We start from the raw sequence: 21,167 nt of genomic DNA, 5'->3' as shown, positions 1-21,167 counted from the left end.
GCTTGGAGTGGCAAGACTGGCAGCAATTTATAACTGGTGAACTATCAAAACCACTTGAAGAAGAACCTCGGAGCATACCCTACACGCAGGACCTGGGGAGGGTGGGAAATTCGGTGGGCCTTCTTTAATACCCCCTTTAAACATGAAGGAAACAATATGGAAATAAGAGTCTTACCCACTGTCCTATAACCCTTGAACCTTTTTACCCCAATTAGCTATGTAAAGATTGTGAAAAATATAAGAAAGAAAGAAACAAAGAAAGAAAGGAAGAAAGAAAGAAATGCATTTCTCCCACCTGTGTGTGAGATTGGGATTGAGGTATGGCTCTGGGCTTTAGTCCAAGTGAGGCCTGGCAGCTCTAGCCTTGCAGATACACAGGCAGTGAATCAGCAGAGAAGACATCTCTGCCTACCAAAAATAATCATTGTTTTCCTAAAGCCACTCGTTTTTAGGAACTAGGTCCCATCCCCAAGAAGAAATGTCTATGCTCTCTTCTCTGATGCCCCGGCCCACTCACTGGTCATCAGTCTCCATAGTGCCACCCCGCCGAGCCTCGCCCTGAATGGATTCCATGGCTGTGGAGTACAGAGCCTTTTGGGGTGCTGGTCTGCGAGTGTCCACTGAGTACTGTGTCTCGCTGTTCAAGGGCTCCCGTTGTGCATGGTCTATGTTGTGGATTGACATCAAGAGGCTGTAGTCCATTATCTTGAAGCTTTGGAGTACCTAATGGAAAGGAAAAACAGGATCTGAACCTTGGAAAGTTTAAGAATTGTTTATAGGGCCCGGCGCGGTGGCGCAAGTGGTTAAGTCCTCGCCTTGCACGCCCGGGATCCCATATGGGCGCCGGTTCTAATCCCGGCAGCCCCGCTTCCCTTCCAGCTCCCTGCCTGTGGCCTGGGAAAGCAGTTGAGGACGGCCCAAAGCTTTGGGAACCTGCACCCGCGTGGGAGACCCGGAAGAGGCTCCTGGCTTCGGATCGGCATAGTATCGGCCCGTTGCGGCTCACTTGGGGAGTGAATCATCGGATGGAAGATCTTCCTCTCTGTCTCTCCTCTCTGTATATCCGCCTTTCCAATAAAAAATAATAAAAATAAATCTTAAAAAAAAAAAAAAAAAAAAAAGAATTGTTTATAGGAAATCAGAGCATTAATGAATACTAACAATGAACCTCCAGAGCTAATTATAGGTTAACCCTTTGCTCTTCCACCTCCTTAGAGAGGAGTATAAAAACCTGCCCTGGTGTGTCCTGCCATTTAAAAAAGTGCAAATCATTTTTTCCAAGTCTCAATGCCTACCCCATAAGACTCTCTTTGTACTTACCCTGTATCTATTCGTGACAAAAAAAATTATAACTCTTGGGGCTGGTGTTGTGATATAACACATTAAGCTACCACCTGTACTGCCAGTATCTCACTTGGGGCCAATTCAAGACCTGGTTGCTTCAATTCAGATCCAGTTTCCTGCTAATGTGCTTGGGAAAAGCAACAGCTCACCCACGTGCTCAAGCTCCTGGAAGAGGTCCCTGGCTCTTGGGTTTAGTATTGCACAGCTCTGGCCGTTGTGGCCTTTTGGGAAGTTGAGTCAGCAGATGGAACAACTTTCTCCCTGTTTCTCCATCTGTAACTCTTTCAAATAAATAAAATAGATAATCTTTGAAAAGAATCCACAATGAGGGTGTGGCAAATCTATTATGTGACAGAGGAAATTTTTTGTAAATCCTCCTAAGATTATTTCCATCCAATTTCAAAGTCCCTGCCATGTATAGTTATTATGTTTGTTTAAAGGGATAAAAAGATAATACCTGAGAGCACTTCTGTCCTCAAGGACACAGAACTTCAGATGTGAGAGATGTGATAAATAAATAAATGCAAGTCAGTCTAATACCCACGCATACAACATTGGATGTATTGGGCCCGGCGGCATGGCCTAGCAGCTTAAGTCTTCACACCTTGAACGCGCCAGGATCCCATACGAGCGCCGGTTCTAATCCCGGCAGCTCCATTTCCCAACCAGCTCCCTGCTTGTGGCCTGGGAAAGCAGTGGAAGATGGCCCAAAGCCTTGGGACCCTGCACCCATGTGGGAGACCCAGAAGAGGTTCCTGGATCCTGGCTTCAGATCGGCATAGCATCGGCCGTTGTGCTTACTTGGGGAGTGAATCATCAGACGGAAGATCTTCCTCTCTGTCTCTCCTCCTCTCTGTATATCTCAGTTTGTAATAAAAATAAATAAATAAATCTTAAAAAAAAAAAAAAGCCCAAACAATGGATGTATTTCCATGACGGAAAAAAAAAAAAAAAAAAAAAAGGCTATCAAGTGGTTCAAGTGGTACTTACATGGGTTTAGAAAAAGCATTTGGGAAATGAACCAGTAGATTTCTGCCTGTCTTTCAAATAAATAAATTAAATATAATAATAATAAAATAGGTGAAAGAAGAATGTAAAATAAAATGTTTTTCAGAATGTCAAACACCTGAAATTCTCATTGGGAGGAAAAGGAAAGGGACTGATGAACAATACTAAAGGGGCAAGTGGAGCTGGACAGCACACATCTGTGGACATGCCGCCATACGCTCTGCATGGTTTTTTTTCAGTAGGATTCAATTTCTTCGGTATTAATCTGGATTTGGGAGGCAAGCCCAGCACCTGAAGAATGAGGCTATGGGTGTGAAAATACAGAGAATGCTTGACTACAAGGCCAGGATAGCTACAGAAGGAAATCAAGACCAGTAAGGGGGGTTTAAACAAGAAGAAAGTGAAAATGTGAAGTTATGGCAAAGAACCAAAGTAAAAGTTAATTGAAGTTAAAGACATATGGAGCTAAGGAACAGAGTCAAATCTCCCACAGAATCAATGCTTAAAAGCAAGCTATTTTAGTGGATGACATCTTCAGAGTCTAAGACGGAAACATGACAAACTCACCAAACAGTCACGCTGCAGGGTCTTACACAGAGCATTGTACATGTCAGCATCCAAAAAAAGTCCATCTGGGATGTCTTGTAAGAAGTCCAGGTCTTTAAAGGTGGGAAGAAGCTTCTCTCGTTCTTTCTGGGAAGCCCGTCGCTTGTAGGTTGAACCCTTAAGGTCGTATTTCATATGCATCTTGACTGATCGTGGCAAGAGATTATTCATCACCACAATTCGAATGTTCTTGCCTCCTGCCTGCACACAGTACAGTCCATAGAATTTAGGCAGCAAAGTGCGAGGGTTCTGGTTGAGGTTCTGTAATCACAAAAACAAGCAAGTAGCACAGCAAGCTACTTAAATTTCAGTGAAATTCAAGAGGCAAAGTTACCATCCACCCTTCATGACTTCTTCAGTATGATCTTTCCACCCACAGACCCACATGGCATCTAGTTAACATTTCCCAATGCATTTATCTCAATGACAAAATCACCATCAAACTAGACCCCGATCCTCCAACATAGTTAAAAGGTTTAATCAGTCAGGACACCAAACATACAAGGGATACCTGCCAGAGACAATTTTTTCTTTTCTTTTTAAAATAATTTTGTTTATTTTATTGGAAAGGCCGATATACAGAAAGGAGGAGAGACAGAGAGTAAGACCTTCCGTCGGTTGGTTCACTCCCCAAGCAGCTGTAACAGCTGGAGCTGAGTCAATCCAAAGCCAGGAGCTCTTCTGGGTCTTCCAAGTGGGTACAGGGTCCCAAAGATTTTGGCCATCCTCAACTGCCTTCCCAGGCAGGAAGCTGGGAAGCAGGATTAGAAACAGCGCCCAGATGGGATCCCAGAACTTTCTAGGCGAGGACTTTAACCACTATGCCATCGCGCTGGGCACTCAGAGAGGCTTAGAAGAAAAATCACAAGGCCTTTGGGCCCAGCACAGTAGCCTAGCGCCTAAAATTCTGATCTTGCACATGCCAGGATCCCATATGGGTGCCAGTTCTAATCCCAGTGGCCCCGCTTCCCATTCAACTCCCTGCTTGTGGCCTGGGAAGGCAGCCCAAGACAGCCCAAAGCTTTAGGACCCTGCACCCACATGAAAAACCCAGAAGAAGCTCTTGGTTTCAGATGGGCTCAGCTCTGGCGATAGCATTCACTTCGGGAGTGAATCAGAGGACAGAGGATCTTCCTCTCTGTCTCTCCTCCTCTCTGTATATCTGACTTTGCGATAAAAATAAATAAATCTTAAAAAAAAAAAAGGGGGGGCCCGGCATGATGGTGCAGTGGTTAAGGTCCTCGCCTTGCACGCCCGGGATCCCATATGGGCGCCGGTTCTAATCCCAGCAGCCCCGCTTCCCTTCCAGCTCCCTGCCTGTGGCCCGGGAAAGCAGTCGAGGACGGCCCAAAGCCGTGGGAGACCCCGAAAAGGCTCCTGGCTTCAGATCGGCATAGCATCGGCCACTGCGCTCACTTGGGGAGTGAATCATCGGATGGAAGATCTTCCTTTCTGTCTCTCCTCTCTGTATATCCGCCTTTCCAATGAAAAAATAATAAATCTTAAAAAAAAAAAAAGGCCGGTGCAGGAGCCTATCAGCTCAAGTCCTTGCCTCGCAAGCTCAAAGCCTTGGAACCCTGCACCAATGCAGGAGATCCAAAGAGGCTCTGGGGTTCCTGGCTTTGGATCAGCTCAACTAAAGCCATCACAGCTGCTTGGGGAGTGAATCAATCGACAGAAGATCTTTCTCTCTCTCTTTCTCTATATATCTGACTTTCCAATAACAATGATATAAGTCTTAAAACAAAAAACAAACAAACAAACAAAAAAACATAACACCTATCCCTTAACCCTGATTATCATGTATTCTTGGGGGTACCATGAAGAACAAAAAGAATTCCTAAATTCTCCAGAACCCACCAGAATAAACTATCAGATTGAGACTGAGAAGGCAGTATCAGGAAAGTAACCTGCTTTGTTCTTCAAATTAGGAACTAGGCTAAAAGCAGACAACAAAACCACCTTCAACCTGGATTCCAGATAAAGCAGTCTAAGCTAAGCAAATCTTACGACATAATGGCCAATGTAGTGCTGTAGCTGATTAAGCTGCAACTTGCCAAAGCAAGCAACCTATAGGGGAGTGCTACATTGAACTCCTGCTGCTCTGCTTATGACTCATCCCCCTATTAATGGACCTTGGGACCCTGCCACCCACGTGGGTGACCAAGATGGAGTTTCTAGCTCCTGGCTTCAGACTGGCCCAGTTCCAGCTATTTTGACTGGCGAGTGAACCAGTGGACACACCTTTTTCTCTTTCTCCCTCATGTCACTGGAACTTTTAAATAAATATTTTAAAACAGCAAGACAGTGTGGCCAACATTGTGGCAAGCACATTAAAGCCTGCACCTATGATGCCGGCATCCCATATGGGCACCTGTTCAGGTCTCAGGTACTGTGCCTGGGGGAGTACATGCGAAACTGCCACATATGTGAGGCTGGGTTTGGACCTGCCCAGCTCTGGCATTTGCAGCCAACTGGGGAATAAAGCAATGGTTGGGAGAGTCTCTCTTTCAAATAAATAAAAAGTGTTTTTTTTAAAAAATTGTTCATAGCAGCCAAAACAAGGAATTAACCAAAATGTCATGTCCATCATCAGATGAATGGATACAGAAAATGTGGCTTATATTCAAAGGAATGAAATCCTGCCATCTGAGGCAAAACAGAACTGAAGGATACAAGGTTCAATGAAATATGTCTGACACAGGAAGAAGATAAGTACTGCATGTTTCTCCTCATATATGGAACATAAAAACTAACTCAATTTAGATAAGAAAAAAGTAGAAGCTGCTTTAGTTCCTTAATTGTGAGAAAGGACTAGTATGAATAGTATGAGATGCTAATAGGAAAAAATAGGGTGAGATAGGCATTTGGGAATTCTGTATTACTATCTCACTTTTACAAATTCAAAAGTGTTTTGAAGTTAACATGTTAAAAAATGTAAAATAAATAAAAGGACAGACATAGGAGAAGGGGGGCTACTTTGCCTAGCAGTGCCAGGGTCTGATTCCCGTGAACATAGTGCTTGAGTGAGGCCCAGGCTCCAGCTCCCAATTCCAGATCTTGGGAGGCAGCAGGTGAGGGTTGAAGTGGTCAGGTTCCTTCCACTCATGGGGGAACCTAGACTGACATTCCCACTTACTGGAACTAGTCTCGCCCTGCTCTGGCTGTTATAGGCATTCGGGAAGCAAACCAGCAAGTAAACGTCCTTTCAAATACAAAACAGGGATTGGCATGGTAAGGTGGGTTAAACTACATCAGAGTGCTGTTCGAATCCCAGCTATTTCGCACTTCCAATTCATATTTCTGCTAATGAGCCTGGGAGGCAGCAGATGATGATCCAAGTACTTGGGTTCCTGCCATCCATGTTTCGGTTCTTGGTTTCTTCATGGCCCACTGTCGGCTGTTGCAGATATATGAGGAATGAACCACTAGAAAGAATATCTCTATCTTGTCCTCTTCATGGCACTCTGCTTCTCAAAAAAATAAATCTTTCTTTCTTTTTTTTTTTTTTCAAATTGGAAAGGTGGGTATACAAAGAGAAGAGACAGAGAGGAAGATCTTCCGTTCAATCATTCACTCCCCAAGTGACCACAAGGGCCAGAACTGTGCCGATCCAAAGCCCGGAGCCAGGAGCCTCTTCTGGTCTCCCACGTGGGTGCAGGGACCCAAGGTTTTGGGGCCATCCTTGACTGCTTTCCCAGGCCACAAGCAGGGCACTGGATGGGAAGTGGGGCCGCCGGGATTAGAACCGGCGCCCATATGGGATCCCAATGCGTTCAAGGTGAAGAATTTAGCAGCTAGGCCACTACGCCGTGTTTGAAAATCTTTTTAACCATATTTTTTGTAGAAGGAATGACTGCATTGTTAAGACAGAAATACTGTTTTACCCAACTGAAGACAGACTCACTGGTACTGCAGCTAGTGTTCCTTGGTACCTTACCATGTAATATCCCGGAAGCAGTTTCTGCAAAAACTCTGCCTCTTTATGCTGAACTGTCTTGATGATAAATTCGTCATCACTTGACACATAAAAAAGAGACCCGCTAGCTCCAGAGTTGCAGAGCTCAATCAGTGGCTCACTGCAGAGGGAGTACTGAGGTAGAGAGAAGAAAATCAGATTTAGACACACCAGGGCCTGCATACTACAGAATCAAACACAGATGCAAGCCTGTTTAAGAAAACAGCAGAGCAAAACACAATTGCGAAAAGGGAATTCCTTTGGCAACACCCCTAATGAAGCAATAGGGTCCTGAAATCCCGAGGCTTACCAAGTAATCATCAGGCCGGATCCCAAATAGCTCTCGGAAGTAGCGAAAGGCAACCGGTGCATAGGTCTTGAAACGAAAGTCATTGTAGTGGTGGGCAGGAGTTAGGTTGCTCCCTTCACTGTGGAGTTAAACAGAAGAAATCCTAAATCCCTAGACCTGTCATTTAGGGAGCCCATCTGGAGACACACACAGACATGGGCATAGGGAAAAATGCCAAGCTCCCAAGAGAAGTACAGTGGTTAGATGAGTCACTTCCTCAGGATAATAAATGCACAATATGGGGAGCAAGACATGGAGACAAGGAATTACAATCCTTCCTACTCAATCCATTAGGTTCTTTTTTATGGGTAATTTCAACTAATTTCACAGACCAGAGGCTTATAGAAACATCTACAAGCATCTGCTCTGCAAATTGTCCAGTCCAACATCATCTTGATTACCATTAGGTGAGGACTGGATACATACCTTAATTAGTCACATGAGAACCCTTCAAACTATCCTGGGGTTGACCTGAAACATCTACACTGAAGGTAGGCGCTAAGCCTACAGTTGAAAGAGCTTGTGTTTTACACTCGAGATTTAGGCTCCTGATTCCACCTTCCTGCCTATGCACATCGTGGGAAGCAGCAGTGATGGTGTGAGCGACTGAGCTCCTGTCACCCAGGTCAGAGGCCTATACTGAGATCGCAGCCTCCTACTGTGACCCTCCCTGTTGTGGGCACCAGGGACTAAGCATGTGGATACGAGCTGTGTCTGCTTCTCAGATAATTTAGTAAAAAAGTCACATTTCCAGCCATTTGCCTGAACATCAATTAACCTCTATACCTGGGGAAGAAGATACTCTCCACCACGTAGAAGTCTTGCATGAGGACATCTCGTTCGGGTTTGGTACTCAGGCTCCCCACAGTGTGTGTAATGCCTAACTGGATGGCACCTTTCAAGGCTGATGAGGTGGTCTAAGAAACAGAAATAAAAGTTTCCTGTATTAAGTTTGACTGTGGCAATAAAAATTCAGGAAGGAGGAGTAAGAACAAACACTTGAAAGCAAATGCTCTTCCACTACATAGAATTAAACTGGGTCATTCCTGTTGCCCCACTTCAAACTTCACATTGAGATTAAATATGGACAGTAAAGACACAGAGTAGCAAAGATGGGACCATCTGAGCTTGACTCCCCTGGCAAGGTGTTCCCTACTATCAGCCTGACAAAACAAGAGCTTCTTATCAGCATGAGGAAGACACACTGTACTGAGGAGAAGAATCTTAGGTCCTACTCCTGAGGTTCCTGTTCTTAATTATCTAGGAACTCCACTCCACTTTAAGATTTGTTTTGTTTATTTGAAAGAGTTACACAAACACAGAGAGAGAGAGAGAGAGAGAATCTTCCAACCTCTGGTTCATTTTCCAAAAGGCCACAATAGCTGGGGCCGGACAAGTCAGAACTACTTTCAGGTCTCCCATGTGGGTACATGGGACCAAACACTTGGGCTGTCCTCTACTGCTTTCCCAGGCAAATTAGCATGGAGCTGAATCAGAAATGAAGCATCAATAAAATCAAATTAAATTAAAAAAAAAAAAAAAAGAAATGAAGCAGCAAGGAGTGGAACTGGCATCCATCCAGAACGTTGGTGCTGCCAGTGGCAACTTATCTGGCAATGACATATTGCTAGACCTTAACCAATACTTTGATTTGACTATTGCTTGCAGAAGCTTTCCCACCAGGAAGAATTTGATAAGGACAAGAGTGACAAAGAGAAGGGCCATCGTGATGGCTCAATTAGCTAATCACTCCAAGTGCCAGCATCCCTTATGGGCACTGGTTCATGTCCCAGATGCTCCACTTCCCAGCCAATTCCCAGCTTGTGGTCAGGGAAAGCAGAGGAGGACAGCACCCACATGAGAGATCCAGAAGAAGCTCCTGGCTCCTGGCTCTGGATCAGCTCAGCTCTAGCCATTGCAACCACTTGGGAAGAGAATTAGTGGATAGAAGATCTTCTTCTCTGTCTCTCCTCCTCTCTGTATATCTGACTTTGTAATAAAAATAAACAAAATCTTTAAAAAATTTAAAAAGCAGAGAATAAATGCAAATTTTACACAGGTTAGAAATAAGACTCCAAGACAAATTGTCACATCCTGTATCAGACCAGGTAAGAGACACCTGATGAGGCTGCACCCCCACTGTCCCTTGGCAACTCTAAGCACCACTAAACTGAAGAACAAGGATCACCCCAAAATGCAGGACACTTCTCTCATTTTTCCTCTACCAGCTCAATCCTCTCGTGACTCATTTTATATATAGAACTCAAAGGAGTATCTATTCTAGACATTATTCACTAGTAAAAACCACAATCTTAAAAAAATTTTAAAAAGGGGAAAGAATGGGAAAGAAAAACTTGCTGCCTATCTCTGCTCTCCATCATTGTGTCACCTGACTGGAATCTGGCTTTGGCTTCATCAACATTCTTACAACCTGGATGGGAGAAAGAGTTCTGACTGCTCTGACTCCGATCCAGCGCCCAGATAAGGTACCTGGGAGGCAGAAGAAGACAGCTCACACACTTGGGCCCCTGCCATCTACATGTGAGACCTGGAGTTTCCAGCTTCTGGTTTGGGCCAGGCCCAACTCATCAGCTGCAACCTTCTGGGAAGTGAAAAGCAGAGCTAAGATCTCTTTCTTTATCACTGTGCCTTTCAAATAAATAAAATAAAATTTAAACAAGAAAAAAAGGAGAGAAATATGGCCCCCAGTGGAAAGACAAGAATAGCTTCGAGAACCTAGTTACATTTTTATATCGAATGAAAATAAAATTTCTCAGGCCCGGCTAGATAGCCTAGTGGCTAAATCCTTCCCTTATGTGTGCCAGGCTCCCATATGGGTGTCAGTTTGCATCCCAGTTGCTCCTCTGTAAATCTGTCTTTCAAATACAAATAAATAATTTCTTAAGCATGTGTACATGACAGGAGACAATTAAGCACTGCAAAATAAATTCTTAAATCAAAGTGTCACCATGGCTAATTGTGCAAAGGCCTACAATACCACAAAAGGTGACAGATGCACAGAATAACAAAGACACAGTGCTGTCCCCACTGAGTTCCTAGAATAAAACAGAGGATTTCATTCTTACATACCTTTTTATATGTTGTCTCTCCTGAGGAATCAACACTTCGGTGGCCTATTTTCTTGATGGTCATGCCAGGCGTATAGGGAACCTACAAAAGAAAAGTCAAGGTTACTTGGTATAGAGTGTCACATAATCATCAGTTACTGTGATGGTATAGCAAACCAAAGCCTTTTTATACTAAGAACATTCATAAACAGACTGGGATTGCGATACAGTGGGCTAAAATGCTACCTGCAACACTATCTCATATGAGCAATGGTTTGAGTCTTTGCTGCTCCACTTCAGATCCTGTGCCCTGCTAGTGCACCTAGAAAGGCAGCAGAAGAGGGTAAGTAATTGGGATCTTGCCACTCATGTGGGAGACCCAGATGAAGCTCTTGGCTTTATCCACTTCACCTAGGTCCAGTCCATTTGAGGAGTGCCCATTTGTGGAGTGAACCAGGTAAAGGAAGATATTTCCCTCTCTCACTCACTCTTCTCTGTCTACAAAATAAATCTTTTAAAAAAAGTATAAATTGCTTAGAAGATGCAACCCATGCAAATACACAGTGACTATAAGATCATAGAAGAAAAGTCAGGAAGATTAATGTTTTTTTAGACCTCAGAAAAATGACACAAAAAACAGACATGAGTGTCATTAAAAATAAATAAAAAGTAGGAAGAAGGAGCTTTCTGGCAGACCCAGAAAAAAAAATTAAAAATCAGAGTTCACAAAAAAACAAAGTATGTTAAAATTTAACTTTCATAAACTTTCATAAACCTTTTCTTTTTTCATGCACTAGATTTCAGAAATTACTATTCCTCTAATCTTCAACCCAAACTCAAATCTATTTACTCAAAATGAATTCAGAAGCAGGAATAATTTAGCCACTGGCAAATCAAATAATTATACAGCCCAAAAACAGGCTGGGACACTGGGTTTGCTCCCTGCCCACATGACAGCCTCTGAGAGCCACGAGGAGTAAGACCAGTACAGCAGAATCTAGATTATTCCCAAGAGCGAAGATGGCACCAGAAGAGCCACTCTTCATGAGCTTAATACTTAGGAAAAGAGGAAGCCACAGGCAAAATGACGAGTAGAAGAAAAAACAGGATGTCACAATTTTTTTTTACAATTTATTTAATTGGAAAGGCAGATGTACAAAGAGGAAGAGAGACAGAGAGGAAGATCTTCCGTCTACTGGTTCACTCCCCAAGTGCTGTGCCGATCTGAAGCCAGGAGCCAGGAACTTCTTCCGGGTATCCCACATGAGTGCAGGGTCCCAAGGCTTTGGACCATCCTCGACTGCTTTCCCAGGCTACAAGCAAGGAGCTGGATGAGAAGTAGAACTTCTGGGATTAGAACCAGTGCCCATATGGGATCCCGGCATGTTCAAGGCAAGGACCTTAACTATTGCACTATTGCACCAGGCCCGGATGTCACAATCTTAAACTTAATATTCAAGTTCCGCTATCCTGGTCCAAAAGAGTCAGCAATCTGAGACCCAGAAATACATACAGGAGACGGGTCAGCACTGAGAGGATTGGGAAACACTCTTCGGGAACCAAGTTAATGAAGCTGAAATTATTTTGCTTAAAAAGAAGAAATCTGGGGAACTAATAGCTTTCCTGTACTTAAAAGTTGTTCTTCCTATTCAGTAAAAGTATGTGAAACAGGAAGCAGTAACACAAAAATGAGATTGTCAGACTGCTTAATTTGAATCTCACTTTTAGTAATTTACTTTCTTACATGACATTGGACAAGTTACAGAATTTATAATCCTCACTCCTTTTATCTGTAAAACATGGAAAGCTGCGTAACTCACTGAGGTTTTCTGCAAGATTAAAAAAGGATATCGGGCCTGGTACGATAGCCTAATGGCTAAATGCTTGCCTTGTATCCGCCGGGATCCCATAACGGGCACCAGTTCCTCTCCAGGCAACCCTGCTTCCCATCTAGCTCCAGGATTGTGGCCTGGAAAAGCAGTCAAGGATGGTCCAACCACCTGAGCAAGGATCTCGGAGCATGCCCTACATCCAGAACCTGGGGTGGGTGAGAGACTGGGTGGGGCTTCTCCTCAATATTCCCTTTAGCCCTTGTAACTTTTTACCCTAATCAACAATGTAAAGATTGCCAAAATATAATTTAAAAAAAAAAATGCTTTCTGCATCAGAAAAAAAAAAAAAAAAAGAAAGAAAAAGGATGGTCCAAAGTCTTGGGACCCTGTGCTCACATGGGGAACTTGGAGGAGCCTCCTGGCTTTGGATCGGCTCAGTTCCGGGTGTGTGGTCAATTAGGGTATGAACCAGCAGATGGAAGCTATTTGTATCTCCTTTTCTCTGTAAATTGTCTTTCCAATAAAAATAAATAAATAAATGAATAAACCTTTAAAAAAAAGGGGGGGGGGCAATGAGCCTGTCCTGGCAGCCTAGCGGCTAAGTCCATGCCTTGCAAGCACCAGGATCCCATATGGGCACTGGTTCATATCCCAGCAGTCCCACTTGCCTTTCAGCTCCCTGCTTATGGCCTGGGAAAACAGTCGAGTACAACAGCCCAAAACCTTGGGTCCCTGCACCCACATGGAAGACATGGAGGAGATTCCTGGATCCTGGCTTTGGATCAGCCATTGCATTCACTTGGCGAGTAAATCATCGGACAGAAGATCTTCCTTTCTGCCTCTCCTCCTTACTGTATATCTGACTTTCCAATAAAAATAAAGTAATCCTTACAAAATAAGTCTCTTAAAAAAATGGGTGATATATTAGTGTGCTACGCCAACATGCTGGGCCCCCATAAATGATATTAACATATATAATAAACCATAGCAGAACTAAAGTTAGATGATTTCTTGGCTATTAAGACAAAAGAACTTTGTCAAGCTTCCTGTGATTTAAGAAGGTATATAATCAAGATTCTATAAGCAAATATTCTATCACAGGATTGAACTTTCTATAATCATTGTATCATAAAACTCACCTCAGGTGCCACAGGTTTCTTAATTCCAGGTGCTGCTGCTAAAAGCAAATAAACAAAAACACAAAACAAAATTATAAGCCTATATACATGTGCTCAATGAAGCAATGAAACAGGAGTCTGAGTATGAATTTATGGGTAACTTTCCCTTTTTTTTTACTCCCTATACACAGAGATTATATGCGTATTCTCTTCTTTTGCTAGCCCCAATTTTTTTCCTAAGTGTTCCCATCTTCCCTGGGAAATGTAATCCCATGATTTATCCATCAATGTCAAAGGAGTTCATTTGATTATCATCATGATTAAGAGGAACAGCTACCAAGAATCACTGGAGATATTAATTTTTCCTTTAAAGTTAAAACAACAGGGCCTGGCACAAAAGCCTAGTGGTTAAAGTCCTAGCTTTGCATGTACCAGGATCCCAAATGGGCGGCACCAGTTCATGTCCTGGCAGCCCCACTTCCTATCCAATCCCCAGCTTGTGGTCAGGGAAAGCAGTCGAGGACGGCCCAATGCTTTGGGACCCTGCACCCACATGAGAGACCCATAAGAGTTCCTGGCTCCTGGCTTCAGATCAACACAGTTCTGGCTGTTGCGGTCACTTGGGGAGTGAATTATTGGATGAAGATCTGTCTCTGTTTCTCCTCCTCTCCGTATATCTGACTTTGTGATAAAAATAAATTAATTTTTTAAAAAAAGCTAAGTATTAGAAAATATCAAAATTATGAAAAAGCATTCTGTATAGACAAATCAACTCTGCACTTCCACATCCTTATTTAATTTGTGCTATAAATTCAACAGAAATTTATTCACTGTAATTATATAAAAAGTTTGTTAAACCTCACAAGTATTGGGCCCGGCGCAATAACCTAGTAGTTAAAGTCCTCGTCTTGCATGCTCCAGGATCTCCTATGGGCACTGGTTCTAATCCCTCTGGCCCTGCTTCCCATCCGGCTCCCTGCTTGTGGTCTAGAAAAGCAGGCAAGGACGGCCCAAAGCCTTCAGATCCTGCACCCGCGTGGGAGACCTGGAAGAAGCTCCTTGTTCCTGGTTTCAGCTCAGCTCAGCTCTGTCCACTGTAGCCACTTGGAGAATGAACCAGCAGATGGACGACCTTTCTGTCTCTCCTCTCTGTAAATCTGACTTTCTGATCAAAATAAATCCGTAAATTAAATTAGCAAATCGCAAAATTCTCACAGGTATTACTGATGACATTTTCTTTACTTGAACTTATTAAAAGCTTCCAGAATACACATATTTAGAAAGTGACCACATGTATTGGGATTGGCGCTGTTGCATAGCAGAGAAAGCTACTGACTGGGGCATCAGCACTCTATATGAGTTCCAGTTTGTATCCTGGCTACTTCACTTCCAATCCCACCTGTTAATAATGTTCCTAGAAAAGCAGCACAGAAGATGGCTCAAGTGCTTGGGCTCCTGCACTCACATGGGAGAGCCAGAGGAAGCTCCAGACTCCAGTTCCACCTGGCCAAGCCAAAGCTCTAAGTGGCCATTTAGAGAATTAACAGTGCATGAAGATCTGCCTCCCCTCCACGCTCCACCTCTCTAACTCTTTCAAAAAATAAAATCTGAAAAAGGAAAGAAGGCGCACAGACAGACCACATCTACAGAAAATCTACCTAAAGCTTAAATGAACTCCCAGGGGTTTGTCACCTGTAATCTTCATGACCACATTGGAGACACATGATCAGCTCAGGAAGAGAGACTTTATTCCCTGCCCTGCTTCCCACATTGGAGAACATCGGTCTTTATCTTCAAAAAGATGACTGGGATATCACTTTGATCTGGTTATACAGATTATTCAAAGGAAATAAAGATTCGCCATTTAAAGAAAAGAAATCCAAGGCTAGTTATTTAGCACAGCAACTAACTGCCACCTGGGATTCTGCGTCCATATCTAAGCCCCTAGCCACTCTGTTCCTGATCCAGCTTCCTACCAATGAATGGCAACATACAACAGCCTAGCCTTGAGACCTACCACTAAAATGCAAGACCTGGATGGATTCTAGGCTTCTGGCTTTGGCCTGCCCTACCTCTGGCCACTGCAGCAGCTTAGGGAGTGAACCAGCAGATGGAAGATCTGTTTCCCCAGTTTTATCTCTGTATTTTAAGTAAAATGAAAGGGTAATCTGCTTGCAGCACCAGCATTTCATGTGTGCCAATGTCCCCGCTGCTTACTTCTGATACAACTCCCTACTAATGGCCTGGGAAAGCAGTTGAAGACTACCCAAAGCCTTGGGACCCTGCACCCACGTGGGAGACCCGGAAGAAGCTTCAGATCAGCCCAGCTCTGGCCACTGTGACCATCTAGGAGTGAACCAGCAGATGGGAAATGAGTCTCTCCATAACTCTTTCAAGTAAAATTAATAAAGCTTAAGAAATGAAAGGGGGCCTGGCGCAATGGCATAGCAGTTAAGGTCCTCTGCTTGAATGCACCAGGATCCCATATGGGCGCCAGTTCTAGTCCCAGTGGCTCCACTTCCCATCCAGCTTCCTGCTTGTGGCCTGGGAAAGCAGTGCAGGATGGCCCAGGGCTTTGGGACTCTGCACCCGCGTGGGAGACCTGGAAGGAGTTCCTGGCTCCTGGCTTTGGATCGGCAGTTGTGGTCACTTGGTTAGTGAATCATTGGATGGAGGATCTTCCTCTCTGTACATATGCCTTTCCAATAAAAATAAATAAATCTTAAGAAAAAAAAGAAAGATATGAAAGAAAAGGGCCCAGTGTGGTAGCCTAGCGGCTAAAATCATCACCTTGTATGCGCCAGGATCCCATATGAGTGCCGGTTCTAATCCCAGCAGCCCTGTTTTCCATCCAGCTCCTGCTTATGGCCTGGGTAACCAGTCGAGGATGGCCCACATACATGTGGGAGAACTGGAAGAAGCTCTAGGTTCCTGGCTTTAGATCGGCTCAGTACTGGCCGTCGTGGTCCCTTGGGACCCTTGGGGAGTGAACCATTGAACAGATCTCTGTCTCTCCTCCTCTCTGCATATCTGACTTTGTAATAAAAATAAATCTTTCAAAAAGAATAAAGAAAGGCAGGTTACACACTAGGCATTTATGGCACCATTAAACAGAGCAGCTAAGTTTCCTCTCCACTAATATGTCACAGCAGGAAAAAAATTAACAGATGGTTTTCATTCCTTTTCCCAAAAATGGAGACAAGAAAAATGTCAACTAGCTATTAGGAAGATATATTGCATAAAATGGACCATGAAGATCAGAAAAGCAGATTAATTCTTACTGCTACTCCTCTCAGCAGAGTTCAATCATCTAACATGCTTTCTAGGAAGATTTATATTCAATAGGACATTTTTAGCTAAATAAATTAGGACTGAAACTTTCAAGGAACAATAAACCCAAACGGACTTATTGTTAAAAGTTTTAATGGCTTACTGCAGAATTTCAAGTGTAACTGGCGAAGTCAAACTTCTTGTGTCTTACAACCTTCTAGCTAAGTCTAAGTATTGACTTGCCCCCTTTATCACAACAGGGCACACAGATCCTGGAACCTGAGCTCCTCCCAATGGACGTCTGGGGTTACTGGACACACTCCTGTGCCAAGAGAGCTTGGATGTGGACCACAGCACAGACAGAACCAAGCACCTCACAGGAAGCCACTCATGCTGCTCAGCTGAGGATACCAATTAAAGTTGGGGCCGGCACTGTGGCAGAGTTATGCTACTGCTGGCAACACTTACGTCCCATACTGGAGTGTGGGTTTCAGAAAGATCAGGATGGCATTCCTGGCTCCTAGCTTGAGCCCAGACCTAGCTTCTGTAGTCCTTTGGGGACTGAGTCAGTGAATGGAAGATATCTGTCTTTCACTTCTGTGTTGCTTTGCTGTTCAATTCAAAAAAGGCTTGTCCCTAAAAATAACCTGTTCTAGAAGGTTTATACAATGGTTAAATTAAATAAGCTAAATCAAAGTGCTTTGTGAACTCTTCTATATACAGTACTAGACAAATGCTATGTGTGATTTCAAATGCAAGGACAAAACTGGGTCCCCAGCAGGTTCAATGATCAATCACCTTGCAACATTAAATTGCAGAACGCAACTCAAAGCACCTGGCTCTTTCCAAACCCCCCTGCTGGCTTGTCCAACATAATCAGATGCATGTGCACATACCCAGCTACTCAACGAGTTACTCTCAATTAGGAAGTCAGTGTGCTCTCTGTTGAAAAGAAAAAAAAAAAAAAAAACCACCAATTTTTCGGAATCTCTTATCACCACCAAGCCTCTCATCTTTTATGTAAGAGGTCAGGATTTGGAAGGGACCTGGTAGAACCAAGAAGAAACATCACCTAAAAATAAGCCTTGCATCTGAAGCGAAAAAACGCAGATAAGTGATTTCAAGGCAGAGGATTAATATGGAACTTCATCATTACCTAGAAAGTTCTACTTGGGGCCTGGCGCGGTGGCGCAAGTGGTTAAGGTCCTCGCCTAGCACGCCCGGGACCCCATATGGGCGCCAGTTCTAATCCCGGCAGCCCCACTTCCCTTCCAGCTCCCTGCCTGTGGCCCAGGAAAGCAGTCGAGGATGGCCCAAAGCTTTGGGACCCTGCACCCGCGTGGGAGACCCCGAAAAGGCTCCTGGCTTCGGATCGGCATAGCATCGGCCGTTGCGCTCACTTGGGGAGTGAATCATCGGACGGAAGATCTTCCTCTCTGTCTCTCCTTTCTGTATATCCGCCTTTCCAATAAAAAAAATAATAAAAATAAAATCTTTAAAAAAAGAAAAAGAAAGTTCTACTTGGCTACCTTTTCTAATTTTATCACACAGACACAGAGTTCTAGGGCTGACAGATACACTGTTTAAAGTATTTGCAATCAGCAGAACTTTGTTAACAAGTTTGCTGTCTGGAACTCCAAAAATGGGATTAGTCCCAAAGGTATTATAGCTGAAACAGAGGTACTTCCATGTAAATAATGTCAGAATAAGGGACATGGGTGGGACTTGAGCCCCACTTCCAGTAGCCACTGACAGACCTAAGAGATCCAACCAACTATAAAGGAGAAAATAATTAGATAATTTTATAAATGTTCGGCCTGGTACAATGCTCAATTCGCTAATCCTCTGCCTTGCAAGCACTGGGATCCCATATAGGCACCGGTTTGTGTCCCAGTTGCTCCACTTTCTGGCTCCCTGCTTGTGGCTAGGAAAGCAGCAGAGGATGGGTCAAAGCCTTGGGACCCTGTAGCCATGTGGCTCCTGGCTTCAGATTAGTTCAGTCACAGCTTTTGCTGCCACTTGGGGAGTAAACCAGTGGATGAAAGATTTTCCCTTGATCTCTCCTCTCTACAAATCTGCTTTTCCAATAAAAATAAACAAACACTTAAAAAACTGTTTATTTACCAATGTCACTGTTAACAGCATTCACCCAAAAACCCAATGAAGAGGGGCCAAGTAAAAGTACGGGAAACAGTATCATCTGCTAAGGTTTGACCACTTGGTCCAAAGTTCTGCCAAAAAGAAATTATCTATTGATGAAACCTGTGGAACTCAAACGTGAAGAGTACTGCATAAACAAGCCTTCTCTTGTATAAGTACAGGAAGTCACTGGGGGGTTGAAGGGACAATGAGAGAAAGAACAAAAGCAAAAAAAGAGAAATTAACCCAACTCAGCAAGGCAACATCAGCCACATTTTTTTTTCAAGAAGAATGAGATTTAATGTCTATGAATAAAACCAGAATACAGAGGGGGTGGTACTGTGTCATAATGGGTTAAGCCACCACCTTCGGCACATGTAGTATCTGCATATACGATTAACTGTCAAGTCCCAGCTACTTCACTTCCTATCTGCTAATGCTCCCGGGAAGGCAGTGGCCAGCCTTTTCAATAAAAATAAATCTTGGGCCTGGCGGTGCGACGTAGCGGCTAAAGTCCTCGCCTTGAACGTGCTGAGATCCCATATGGGCACCAGTTCTAATCCCAGCAGCTCCATTTCCCATCCAGCTTCCTGCCTGTGGCCTGGGAAAGCAGTCAAGGACATCCCAAAGCCTTGGGTCCCTGCACCCGTGTGGGAGACCTGGAAGAAGTTCCTGGCTCCTAGCTTCGGATCGGCATAGCATCGGCCGTTCCGCTCACTTGGGGAGTGAATCAGTGGATGGAAGATCTTTCTCTCTGTCTCTCCTCCTCTCTGTATATCTGATTTTCCAATAAATCTTTAAAAATAAATAAACAAACAAACCTATAACAAAGCAATCATCATTTATATTAGAAAAATAATTCACAAAAAGCCTGAAATTTTTTAGCGCAATGCTTCTTTTTTTTAAATAAACAGGAACACAGAAGAACAAAGAGGTTAAAGGCCATCAAACATCACAAAGCAAAGACACTGACAGAACCAAAATTGGAAGCTGCATTCCTAACCTCTACTTTAACTTCTTTCTAAATCATCTACTGTTTTCAAAATTTTCTGACCACCTAGAGTGACACAGAGACAAGAGGCTCCAAGCCAGCCACAATGTTGTAAACCTATTTTCTTCCCCTGGGAAAGAAAAGAGTTTTCACAGATACATTTTCATAAATAAAGAATTAAGAATGCAGCCTTCCACCTTCAGTTCCTCTTAATGAAATGAGCAATAAAACAACAATATTCCTCTCCCGTAGCAACAGCCATCAATGTCCCTGGTAGAAGGTGCCTCTCTTCTTTCAATGAAACTGTCTTTGTTGTGAACACAGAAATGCCAGTCAGAGAGGCATTTTAAGTCTCATACTTGGAGTCTGACCTAAAGTCCTAACTGGTAGCAAAAAACACCTTCCAGTCTTTGTACCAAGACAATTTTAATATTGGGGGAAATCCTTCATTTATCTCAGGTGTAGAGTTTTCTTTTTCATGTATGGGGGACTATGATTTGCTTTAATTAAAAACAAAAGCACTGTCGGTGACTGGAAAAGTTCACATTAAATGTCTAAAATATTTTCTAAAAGAATGATCAAAAATTCCACATTACCCTCAGAATTTTTTTTTTTTTTTGAGCATGGCTAAAACTAGAAAGGAAAATTCCCTTCCTTACTATTCTCTCCTTCACCAAGGACTTCTGGTTCAGACAGTACCCATTCAGCAACAAATATTTACTCTAGTTTAAAGTCAAGTTAGTTCACATACAGACTTTCAGATTAGCAAAGAGAAGCAGAAACAAGCACAGTGGGCTGGAATGTGGGCTCTGCAATCAGAATACCCAGATTTGACCACCAGACGCAACATTTATTAACAGGCAAATTTGGCAAGGGTGGTTAAAGCTTTCTGAGCCTTGGCTACCTTATCCATAAAATGTGGAAGTAACATTCACCATTATAGAATTATCTCAATTAAGTCATATAAGACTTAACATATGGCAAATGCTCTAAATAAAAACAATTGTTGTGAATTACAAAATATCATCTACAGGGTGGGAAGGGTCATGGAAGGGACCAGCACTGTGGCCTAGTGGGATTAGCTGCCACCAGCCATATCAGCATCCTATATGGGTGCTGACTTCTATACTCTCCACCTGTCTGCTCACATGCCTGGGAAAGCAGTGAAAGATGGCCCAAATTTCTTGTGCCCATACACATATGTGGAAGACCTAGAAAATGCTCCTGGCTTTGGCCTGATCCACCTCTGGCTATTGTTGCCACCTGGAAGTGAACCAACAGATGGAAGATTTCATTTTCTGTTTCTCTCTGTAATTGACTTCCAAATAAACAAATCTTTCGCCCTCAAAAAAAAAAAAAAAAAAAAAACCTGAGTGGGGAGTGCAGGAAAAATAACAGGAAACAGGAATAACAAAAAGAGAAAAGGAAGAACTAAGACAGGCCTACTGGTGCCTGGCTCAATGGCCCAGTGGCTAAATCCTTTC

At 43.3% G+C, this 21,167-nt stretch overlaps 1 protein-coding gene across 4 annotated transcripts in view; it reads right to left on the bottom strand.

Moving 5' to 3' along the window:
- The window catches only part of PIP5K1A (phosphatidylinositol-4-phosphate 5-kinase type 1 alpha), a 49,980-nt gene that overhangs the window by 13,665 nt on the left and 15,148 nt on the right, over positions 1-21,167 (bottom strand). For 3 of the 4 annotated variants that reach the window (XM_040999205.1, XM_040999207.1, XM_040999208.1), the window contains exons 2-8: positions 13,305-13,342; positions 10,356-10,436; positions 8,052-8,182; positions 7,227-7,344; positions 6,899-7,051; positions 2,920-3,219; positions 518-723 (exon numbers count right to left, since the gene is read on the bottom strand). In XM_040999205.1, the coding sequence (XP_040855139.1) occupies positions 518-723; positions 2,920-3,219; positions 6,899-7,051; positions 7,227-7,344; positions 8,052-8,182; positions 10,356-10,436; positions 13,305-13,342 (1,027 nt within the window). The remainder of the gene's footprint in view (positions 1-517; positions 724-2,919; positions 3,220-6,898; positions 7,052-7,226; positions 7,345-8,051; positions 8,183-10,355; positions 10,437-13,304; positions 13,343-21,167) is intronic. The other variant, XM_040999206.1, reaches the window with a different exon arrangement.

This window comes from Ochotona curzoniae, unplaced genomic scaffold (assembly GCF_017591425.1).
Source record: "Ochotona curzoniae isolate NIBS_2020 unplaced genomic scaffold, NIBS_Ocur_1.0 scaffold_1037, whole genome shotgun sequence".
Lineage (NCBI taxonomy): Eukaryota > Metazoa > Chordata > Mammalia > Lagomorpha > Ochotonidae > Ochotona > Ochotona curzoniae.
The sequence above is the reverse complement of the archived record's forward strand: the minus strand, read 5'-3'. Positions and strand labels throughout refer to the sequence as shown.